The sequence below is a fragment of the Myotis lucifugus genome, unplaced genomic scaffold (assembly GCF_000147115.1).
Source record: "Myotis lucifugus unplaced genomic scaffold, Myoluc2.0 scaffold_10, whole genome shotgun sequence".
Lineage (NCBI taxonomy): Eukaryota > Metazoa > Chordata > Mammalia > Chiroptera > Vespertilionidae > Myotis > Myotis lucifugus.
Window position 1 is genome coordinate 12,500,619 of NW_005871058.1, and position 11,815 is coordinate 12,512,433.

The 11,815-nt window shown below is 42.3% G+C and overlaps 1 protein-coding gene across 1 annotated transcript in view; it reads right to left on the reverse strand.

Annotated features, from left to right (window-relative positions):
- The window catches only part of GRIN2B (glutamate ionotropic receptor NMDA type subunit 2B), a 421,771-nt gene that overhangs the window by 42,716 nt on the left and 367,240 nt on the right, over nt 1–11,815 (reverse strand). Inside the window, exons 5-9 of the mRNA XM_023749812.1 lie at nt 9,032–9,234; nt 7,882–8,053; nt 7,415–7,568; nt 3,408–3,533; nt 687–916 (exon numbers count right to left, since the gene is read on the reverse strand). Of these exons, the coding sequence (XP_023605580.1) occupies nt 687–916; nt 3,408–3,533; nt 7,415–7,568; nt 7,882–8,053; nt 9,032–9,234 (885 nt within the window). The remainder of the gene's footprint in view (nt 1–686; nt 917–3,407; nt 3,534–7,414; nt 7,569–7,881; nt 8,054–9,031; nt 9,235–11,815) is intronic.

Below are 11,815 nucleotides of genomic sequence, written 5' to 3' on the forward strand. Positions count from 1 at the left end.
GCAGACCTAGAGAGTCAGATGCATTCAGAATGGGTTGTGCACATCTGCACCCAGAAAAGTTGGAAGCCAGCAGACACTTTCCTTCCTGTCTCAACTGCACAGGCCAGCAGGGAGGCCTGCAATTGGTATGGGGGCAGCCCATTAATCGGCATCACACAGGGCAATCAAGTTAAATAGAAGTTACTTCTCTTCAGGACACAAGGAGAACAACCCTCCTGCTCAGCCATGGGAATACACGAGTGTGCAGGGGAACAAAGGGAGAGCCCCACAGCCAAACCCCACTGGGAGGAAAATGAAGGCCACAATGGGCCAGTGCCCTCAGCGTGGGTGCATGGGGCAGCCCTCTAATAACACCAAACAGAAGCCCCGTGTGGATAGGCCACCCAAGCGTATCCAACAACAAGTACCACGTACTCAGAAAGCTGCTAACATACCAAGCCCCTTATTTGCAACACTGGGTGTACTTATAAGAACCTTTCACAAATCAGAAGGCAAATGTGAAGTAATATTATTTCAGTAGGGATATTGTTTTCTGCTCCCATTTCAGACCTCCTCCAATTGAAGGAAACATAAGAAAGAACTGTAGATTCTAAAGAGTTAGAAAAATTAACAGGTATGTGAGAACTTTGAGTATGGTTCAGAATGAGATTGAGAGAAAGGTAGAATGTTTTAAATGGTCCTCTTACCTTTTTGTCACTCAGGCCAGAAACCTGGTCCACATACTCCTCTTGGATCATGAAGGCAGCTAAGTTGGCAGTGTAGCTGGCCAGGAAGATGACAGCGAAGAAGGCCCATACTGACACCATGATCTTGGAAGTGGTCCCCTTTGGGTTCTGCACCGGGACGGAGTTGTTAAACACCAGGCCCCACAGTAACCAAATAGCTTTGCCGATGGTAAAAGATGGGCCCCCTGGCTCTGAAATGAACAAATGACAAAGACAGAAAGTTAAGACAGAGTCACTGGTTCTGTTGAAACCTACAAAGCACACAGAGCTGGTAAGTTCCTGCTCAGAGCAGGAAATCCTCCAACCAAGACCCAGCCCTTTCACAGAAATCTTTTTAAGTAGAGAGCTTGTGTCTCTCTTCTCCTGGGAGGGACCCCCTGAAGGCATAAGAAAGTTCCTCAGGAGAAAAAGCAGAGGCTTGGGTGCATATGGGATCTTGCTCCCACTAATGGTCATGACTCAGCCAGAGCACTGGAGGGGCCAGCTTTCTTCCCCTAAGATTAAGACCCTCAAGATCATATGAAATCCGAATAACAAAGGCAACCACCCCATTATCATCACACACATGTCCCTATTCCTGTTGTTCCTAAAATTTACATTACTATCTACCAAGAAAATATTTCAACTTCCAAAAGGTCAGCAAGAACTGTGTGGGGTCTTTTTCTACCATTGTCATAGACCTCCTCCAATTTTATTCACACTGATGCTAAATGGCTTTCAATGTACTTTATCCTGGTTTTTCCTTACAGTCTAGCATCAAGCACTGAATGTTTCAAGGACAACTCTGACCCCTCTCCAATGCCAACACTTCCCAAATGGTTTCCTACAGTAGCAGCTCCTGCACAAAAGAATGTCAGGAAGCCCAGGCAGGTAGTCATAAACCCCTAGCTTTGCCACATGTAGCTGTGGGCACTGAGGCAGGCTATCCTTGACCTTCCTTCCCCTGATCTTCACACAGATAGTGTCAAGACTTCTGCTGATAATCTTCTTGTGACCTTACTGCTTTCTCTTCTTGGTGATGATGAGATCTTGCCTGATGCCTAGGTCTGCGTGTAGCACCTCCACTGCAGAAATGAACATCTGCCTGCACAGTTTTACAACACATTAGCTCAGGTCTTACGATATTACCTGTGATCCTACAGCATCTGCTCAGCCAACTAAATCACCGGTGACTACACATGTCGAGCCTAATATCTAACTGTGCACACACATCTGTGCATACAGACCTGATTTCATGGAACAGATGTGTAACTAAAAAGATGTTTATAAATAAAAGTTTTATACATTGTAAAATGCCTCAAGGAGTCTTAATATTTAAAGTGGCCCCGTGTTGAATGCCTTTGTGAAGACAAAGCATCGTTTGGTAAAGTAATTGTAAAGTAAGTCCTTGTTCTGAATTTTATATCTAAATTTTTGCCTCCTTGATTTTCTTCCAGTGTAGGGGAGGAGGCACACTAACTTAAGCTCTTGACATGGTCAACCTATGTATGTAGTCATGTGCTTCTCAGATCTTTCACTTGTTAACAATGCCCATTGGGATGGGGAGCAGGTCAAGCTTCTGGATGACCCTCTGGCAGAGGTGGAAAGCCAGGACTGTACCATGCTGTGGAGACAGCCAAACTTCCACCCAGAGTTCACACAACAGATAAGAAGGTAGGTCGGCACCTGGAAATACTTCAGTGCAGTGGTGGGTCACAGCATGGACTGTGAAGTCAACAGAAGCACTCGGGAGCTATTTCAGAACACAGCAGCCTAGCACCCATCTCCAGAGATTCTTATTTAACTGGTATGGTCTGGGATTGTTATTCTAATATGCAACCAAGGTAAAGAACCACTATTTTGAAACATGCAATGGTCCAAGCCCCACTCTGGACTTAGTGAATCAGAATATTCGAAAATGAGGTCACGCACCTTTGTTTTTTAAGTGTCCCACAGATAATTTTTATGTATATCCAGGGTTAAGGATCTAAGAATCTTTCATCTGGAAGGTCTAACTTCAGGATAAAACTCTCAGAAAAGGTGTAATATTTCCTAACCCTAGAGTGTCAGAAAGTTTTAGAAGAGCTATTTATAAGGACCTCATCGCCCCTTTCCTAAAGCTAGTGAACTTTTTTGTGAAGTCTCATAAATGCTTCAAACACAGAGGCAGCCCTCACATCTCTGGACTTACCTAGCCAGGAAACTGGACTTCCCCAGTAGTAGCTGTGGGTGAGAACTGTAATCTCCTGCCATTGTATTTCAAATATCCAACTCTTATACTTCCTGGCAGAGGGATAGAGCAGGACACGTGCTTTGGAGATGTTGTACCTCAGTGGTGGTCCTTTGGCTATGGAGAACTCTTTCAGCCACAACTACTCTCGTAACCTGCTCTTAGCCTAAGGTTATCAAAATAGCTTCCTCTTACACGTCTATGCTACAGGTATCTCCTGCCAGCTTTCCTCTCATTTCCTTACGAGTGGAACTGGGTTTGGGATCAGACTTGAGCCAGGGTGGGGACATATAGATTCAAACTAACATCTTAATTGGGTGATTTCTAATGAGTCTTCAAGCTGGTGACATAGAAAGCTGAGGGTTCATTTTCAGAAATGGGTAAGTTAAGGAGAAGAAAGCAAATGAAGGGTTCAGAGGTTCGAAATTGAGAGCTAGAAAAATGCAGAAATGCAGCAGTTTTAATGGACTTACCTCTACCATCAGCGAGGCACCTGTTATAACCCACAGGGCTGAAGTACTCAAAGACAAAGACAGCCACAGCTGAGACAATGAGCAGCATCACAAACATCATAACCCAGACGTCAGCGCTGAAGGGCTCTGGGGAAGGAAGAAAAAATCAGTGCTGATGGTTAAAACAGAGAACAAAGAGATTCTAATTAATTTACCTATTTATTCACTTATGCAACATGCACTTTTGGGGGGAAAAAACGAGAGGTGTGTACATCCCTTCAGACGACCAAGGCCTGGACTGGGAAGAAGTAAGAGGCTATGCCTGAGCATCTCCATTTATTTGATGGGCAAGTCAAGGTTTATTTTCTTTCAAGTACATACAAAGGACAGCATCTTGCCTATGAAATTTTGAGACTATAGAGATAGTTTCTGCATTGGACCAGTATGTGGGTCTTTCAGTAAATGGTACAACTGGAAGACATACCAGATATGGAGTAAATGGATCATATTGGACTGATTCTTGGTTTATGGTGTCATCTACATGGCCACACCACACAGTGGAGACCTAGGAAAAGTCTTCACCAATGCTCGCAAGCCTAAGAGCCAAATTCATTCTCAACAGACTTAGCTACTATTTCAGGCTTGAACTGATTCTATAATAATTATGTACAACAAATAGATCCCTTCCCCCACTTCTCTTAAACTTTCCTAGACTTACATTTTTTAACCCAATTTGATGTATATATTTTATTAGACATCATTAGGGTGTGAGAATATTAAGTCAGTGTTAAAAAACACATCCACATTGAATAGCAGTATCTATAACAGTGGGAATTTAGCAGATGACAAGGAACATGCTTCATCTATAATTAAGCAGACAACTACAAGCCAGGCTCTATCATCATGTCACATAGTTGATGGGACAAGGTCAGGCAAGAGGGCAATAATGATCCACTACACTTTCTTTAATCGCTTTTGCTGAGTTTCTTCCAGTTGTTTTACATCTCTCTGGCTTACAGGTGTCTAGAAATTGAATACTACCTTCCAGTAGCCGTCTCTCTGAAGGCCTATAAGAAGGGACACTCTTCGGTCCCATGATGCACTGCTCCCTCAATTGTGTCTCAAAATAGTTCTGGCCTTTTTAGCTAACACATCACATTGTAAACTCATAACTGTGAATTAATATGCTGCTTTCTCCATCTTCCAAATCATTAATAAAGATGAAGTTAAAAAAGGGAAAAATGGCTGGAAATTAGAAAATATTTTCTTACTTGAAACCTTTACTTGTGAACTCTCAAGGGAATTATAAAAGCCTGGCCACTTAATCAATTTGAAAAGGACTTTTATAAGGGGCATGCCAGCTATGAAATGCAAAACCTTTTAGTGGCAGCCAGAGATGGGGGTAGAAGGTACAATTCAAAGCCTCTAAGCAGTGGAGTAGAGAACATCTCTCCCCATTGGCTCCCATTGATTGCAATACTACCCTGATTTCACTTTAGTTTAAAATTAGGGAATAACTGAGTAAAAAGTACTTTCTCTATGCTTTCTCTCCCCCCCACCGCCATTAAGCTTAGGGAAATTTTCTGTATAAAACAACAATCATATTTGTATTGGTCTTTACAATTTTGAAAGTGATTTCTCCACATACTTTATCCAGTCCTTAAAATGGCTCTTTCATTTTGGGTTTACCATGTTCATTTTACAGATCAGTGAACTAGATTCAGAGGTCATGGTCCTCTCAGGACCAGTTTATGAAGTGAGGTCAGTGAGGGCAAAGGTCTGTGCTTTCCCATTGTGTTATCTCACATCTTAGTCTCTGGCCACCACATTTTATTTTTTTAAATATATTTTATTGATTTTTTACAGAGAAGAAAGGAGAGGGATAGAGAGTTAGAAACATCGATGAGAGAGAAACATCAATCAGCTGCCTCCTGCACACCCCCGACTGGGGATGTGCCCACAACCAAGGTTCATGCCCTTGACCAGAATGGAACCTGGGACCTCTATCCACTCTATCCACTGAGCCAAACTGGTTAGGGCAGACCACCACATTTTAGAGCTCAAACTGTGTGTTAGAACACAGGCTCTGAAGGCAGCCATATCTGGATCTGCCCATTACTAGCTGAGAGACTCTTGAAAAATTGCTTAACCTGAGACTCAGTTCTTAAGCCAAAAAAATGGGTATAATGATAGTATCAATGAGATAATATAGTCACAGTTTGTACAATAATGCCTGGCACATCACATAGTAGGTGTTCAATAAATATTGGCTTCTCTCACCGCTGCAATTAACTTACTGCTACACACACACACACACACACACACATACACACACACACACACACCCTGTGTGGCATTCCTATGTCATTCTAGGGCTATCCCAATGTATCACTGGCTCTTCTAGTTTAGAAGCTAATTAAGGTTAGTTCTATGCTGACAGGGTTAGAATTAGAATGTGGTGTGTTTTGTGTGTGTGTGTGTGTGTGTTTGTTTGTTTTTATTGATTTCAGAGAGGAAAGGAGAGGGACAAAGAGATAGAAACATCAATGATGAGAGAGAATCATTGATCGGCTGCCTTCTGCATGCCCCACACTGGGGATAGAGCCCACAACCTGGGCATATGGCCTGACTGGGAATTGAACCTTGACCTCCTAATTCACAGGTCAACACTCAACCATTGAGCTATGCCGACTGGGCCTAAACTGTAGTTTTGTTTGTATATCTTAATGTTCAAATTATCCTTGTAAAGGAAAAAGCAAATAAAATACATAAAGCTACTATGAGGATTAATGCATACATAGAGTGTGTGCTATCTAATAACATTTCATATAAAATTGTAAGAGCCAGAATTGGCTTGACTGCGAGTAAGAAGGTTGGCTGGGAAACTTGAGTAATTTATAGAAAAGTATAGAACCTCTAACACCACTTTGCAGTGCCTTAATTGAATACCACCCCTCCCCCATAGAGCCTAAGGAAATGTTAATCATGGTTTATTCCAACATCCTCATAAAAAAAGTTGATGTCCATTAGAGAGACTGTGACTTGTCCAAGGGCTTACATCTTATATCCAAACTAGGCTTCCTGTCTCCTATCCCAGTGTTTTGTTTTCAAGGTGACACATTATTTTTCAACCCCTTGTTCTCACAGCTCTTGCCAGAAATATAGGGTATGAGCTCATAAGAGAGTTCATCTAATTGAAACCCTGGTCTTACCTAGTCTTATATCTAAAACGTTTAACACCTAAGTGATGCTGGAGAGTGGGGAAGCACTGAATGCTACGAGGAAGCTTGGGGTGAGATGGGGAGGAGAATCAGATCAGCTTTATATGACAAAGCCTCAGAAAATTCATGTGGAAACAGAAAACCTTTTTAGGCAGCACTGAGCTCAATTCTTGAAGAAAATTTAGAATCATTGATATTTCACCCTGCTGGGTAGCTCAGTTGGTTAGAGCATCATCCTGATATGGCAAGGTTGCTGTTCAATCCCCAATCAGGGCACATACAAGAACCACCAATGAATGCATAAATAAGTGGAACAACAAATCAATCTCTCTCTCTCTCTCTCTCTCTCTCTCTCTCTCTCTCTCTCTCCCTCAATCAATATATTTTTAGAAATCATACGTATTTCAATGATATCCACAATTAGAAATTATTAAAGCAGGAAGCAGCTTCAAGGATCGGCTAGTTGAAATGTCTTCTATGGTTGAGGAAGCCGAGTCCGAGGATAAAGAAAATTTGCTCAAGGTCAAATGATGATTAAGTAGCAGGAATGGGACTAAAGTAGGACACTTGATTACCACTCCAGCACTGTTTTCTTATAACCCTTTCTATTTTCCAGCACTGTTTTCTTATAACCCTTTCTATTTTTGGGGGGTAGTGAAACCCCCCAAAATGAAATCCTGGCTGAGCTAAGCTTCCAGCAAACCACCTCCTGGCTGAAAGAGCCTGGCCACCTGCCCTTCACTGTGCCTCATTCCATCTACCTGCCCTTGTGTCTATTTCCTTCACATCAGCAAGCTCATCACCTACCTAAGAAGGCAGACGGTGAGACAGTCCCATTGCTGCGTGACACCATGACACTGATGCCGGTCTCTATGAAGGGCACAGAGAAGTCGACCACCTCGGATCGCTCCTCGTTGATGGTGAGTGACCCCACTGCCATGTAGGCCCTCTTCATGACCACCTGGGAAGAAAGACCCAATGCTCCAATTAGAACATTCAGGAAGGGGAGGGGCCTCCACACGGGAAATAACTCATCGTCCAAAGTGGTTTTCTTTGTGCAGTGGGAAGAGTATATACTCTATTTACTAGTTTATATTTTCTAAGATTTATAAAATGAGTGTTTTTGATATCTAAATGAAACAGTGTAAACTGAATCTCCATCAACTGGAGGTCCTAGTCATTGAGATCAGGCAAGGCCAAAGAAACATTAGTACAGTTAGCTGAAATTTTCCCAGGACATGATCTGGAAATGACCCTTGATTCCTGGTACTCACCTCTCCAATCATACCATTCCAGGTTCCATTGATTTTCTTCCCATGCTTGCCATTGGTGACCAGGTAAAGGTCATAGGTGAACTTCACAGATTTGGAAATTTTCTTAAGGATGTCAATACAGAAGCCCTTGCAGCATTTTTTGATGTAACCTGGCTCCTCATCTGTTTTATTCCTAAGCAGTTAAAGAAACAAAGCAACACAAAAACAAGGCTTTATGTAAGAAGCAAAATATTACCCTTTGCCATTACAACCCCAACCCCGTTCATAGCTCAGCACAATTTACATCAGGCCTAAGCGAGGGAATAAATCAGACCACAGAGCTGCAATTCGCTCATTAACTCAAGGCAGCAAACTAGATTTTCTGACAATTTTTAATGCTCCTTTGAAGTATAATATACATCAGGAAAGTGCACCTGTCCTAAGGGTTCAGTTGGATGAATTTTCACACAATAAATGCACCAATTTAACCAGCACCCAAATCCAGATGCAGAGAAGCTGCCAGCACCTTAGAGGCCTCTTTTATTTTGGGAGTTATAATATTTTTATTTTCTCCCCAACCCCAATCACCATTTATTCCCCCTATACCCTCTTTCACCTGTACCCAACCCCTTCTCCCCCTACAATCACCACACTGTTGTCCATGTTCATGAGTTCTTTCTCTTTTTTTTCTTTATTGCTTAATCCCATTATCTCCCCCTATCCTTACCCCCACCAGAGCTGTCTGCCTGCTCTCTTAGAGGCCTCTTATTCTCCCTTTCAGGCACTTCCCACCATCACCAAAGGGAACCATTATCCTGATTTCTAAAATGTTTCTAAATCTCAAAATTTCAGGACATGTTGGCTCCCCCAAATATATTTCATCACCAATGTAAACTTGAATCTCCACAAACTGGAGATTCTAGTCGCTGAGATCAGACAAGGCCAAAGAAACATTAGTATAGTTGGCAGAAATTCTCCCAGGTCATGATCTGGACAGAACCAGACATCAGAACACAGGGCTGCCAGTAATCCCATTGCTCAATGGTAAATGGAAATCAGGCATGGCGCTCAATTCATTCTATGCTTCAAGTCCCAGGCAGGCCAAGTGCTAACAGCTGGGTCAAATCTGACTATCCCATGCCATCTGAAGCCACTGGGGAAGGTGCCGTACTGGGAGACGATGCGTTTTTGGCAGGGGACTGTGTTCCTCATGCAGGTTCCACTCAGAGGGTCCACACTCTCCACAATAACAAATGGAGCCTCCTCCAGCGTTACGATGCTCAGATGGTCATCCTCCTGCTCTTCCGTCTCAGGACACATTCGGGGCCACAAGTAGTACTTCATCTGCAGGGACTTGTCTTTCCACTTCCCCACCTGCAGAGGGATAAACAAAAGACCCAGAAACCATTGGTGGAGACATAGCAATCTCTCTTAGCCTCACCCAGGAAGATTTTAAAAAAGGCCATTGTACATAATAGAGAGAAGAATCATCTTTAAACCATATGCTCAAAATGAGACTATTGTGTCCAAATCTAAGAAAGGTAATCTATTCATTTACTCATCTACTTACCAAACATTACTTGAGGACCTACTATGTGCTAACACCCACTAAGACCTGTGGCTCAAAGGAGCATCATTCTGCCTTTCATTCACCTCACACTGAGTGAAGGAGTCAGAAATGTAAATAAATGTTTATGGTGCTGTGGGGGTAAGTGCTAAAACCGAAGCCTGCACCAAGTGCTGGGAAGATGCCAGTTTCCTGCTTGTGTGACTGTTGGTTTTTTCTACTTAACTATGACAATGCGCATGATAGTGAGAGCAGCAAATCGCTTTGAAAAGGTCAACAGAATGACTGAAACAAATGAGCCAGAAGGATGTGTTTTGGCTTGTAACAGAGGTCCAGTGGGAAGCCATGAGGGAACTGAATAGATCTGAACTGATATAAAATGATAAGTCAGGATTAAAGAATACTGACTCAGCTTGGCTGGGAAGGGAGTGTGGCTAGGCTGGTGATGAATGCCACAGGTCAATGCAGATATGCACCTGCCGGGCTGGGTGAAAGCCCCAGGATGAATCATATAGGCCCCTCTGTGAGCCGCCACATATGGCCACACAGGCTGTGTACCCAACTTCAGGGAGCACCATTCACACATACTCCAATGTGAAAGGTGGGTGCCCCCTGGAATCATGCTCTTGGTGGACTTGCTGCCAATCATCAGGAGAAAGGTGTGGGTACCATTATCTTGTAGAAGATCCATTCTTTCCTGTTTTCATAATAGAATCTGCATGACTGTGTTGGTGGGTTTTTGTTCTCACTCTGTCATTAAGTTTATTGAAGAAAGAGGGAACACCTTTTAATTTTCTATAACTAAAAATCTTGGATTATCACAGGGAATTATGGATTGCAAGCTCTTGCATTTTCCCAAGCTATAATTTCCTCCATACCACAATGCAAATTAGCTGCACAGGTAAAGCACTAGGACTACAAAACTACTTAATGTATTAACACAATAAGATGCATTAAATCAATAAGGAGCAAAAAATGGGCAGAGCTGCATAAATTTTCAAGCAGGCTTAGATTAATGGGTTTAAATGCCCATATCTACACAAAACCCAAATCCTCTCCTTTGTTTCTGCTTGTTCTACACTTTGGTTTTACCTAGTGCCTCCCTAGGTGTGGTTTGTACTCCCCTCCAACCTGTCTAGAAGGTGATGCCCACTTCCAGGCACAATTAGGCCTACACAGCCATTGCCCTTGTCTAATTGTGTCACTGTAACATAGGCAACGGCTTGTTATCCTGGGCCATCTTGTTAAAACTTCAACAACCTCCCATCACCCTCAGGATTGTGTCCACACTTCTTATCCAGATATGTGCATTAGGCCTAATCTACCTTGATAAGGTTAACTTCACTGTTTTGAAACATGAATCCTTTGTTCCAGTTGGAAAAGGCAGTTGTTGGTATTGGGAGCTAACATGGGTAAATCAGGAACAGGCTTCAATAAGCTAGCTGCATTTTCTTTTCCGATAGATTCCCTATATCTGTGACTCAAAAATGCTGCAGACATAGCATTCTGGTAAACTTTTCCATGGCACCCTTATAAATGAGATGAAATATAATATAGATTATTAAATACATTGCTAGATTTGAAAGGAATGTAAAATCCATATTTAAAAAAATATATTTTAATGAATCAGTGCCAACATTTAAAGAGGTCTCTAGTGACATGTCAGAGAGCTCTGTTCTTAGAAGTGGTCTGTACAGTGTTTCAAAAAACAAAATAGAAGTCATAAGGTAGCCATAAAACTGTAGTACAGAGCTAGACAGGGTAGAAGATACCCTGTATTGCAGAATTAAGGTAGGAAGCAATGTGACTTAATTGGCATAATGGAGTGAAACAAATGAAATGAAATATAGCAGTATTTTACTTAAAGTCTTGCATTTAGATTTTTTAAAAGCAACTGCACAGTATTGAAAAGGAGATACTGAAGTTTACAGCAAACTATATAAGCTATTGTAGTAACAAATGGTATGTTTATAGACAGAATGTCAAGCACATGGGATGAGGGGAGGGCATAGAGCAGCGGTTCTCAACCTTGGCTGCACATTAGAATCACCTGGGAATCTTTTTAAAATCCTGATTTCTGGGCCTCATCCTGCGGAGGTCCCGTTTCACAAATACCCCCGGGGGGAACAGGAATCCATTTTTATTGAGTGAGAGAGAAAATAAGTTAAAACCCACAAATAAAAATGCTCCCGCCCTCGCTGGAGAGTGTGCTCTCGAAACAACAAATCCCCCGGCAAAGAACCGAACGCATTGTGAGAGATAAGAGAAAAAAACATTGCGGAGAATGAATCAACACCTCTCCTCACTCTGAATAGGTGTTCCCGCAAAAAAAAAAATTCCCTGAGGGATATCGATGATGTGGTGTGGATGGGGAGAGGGAAAAATAAA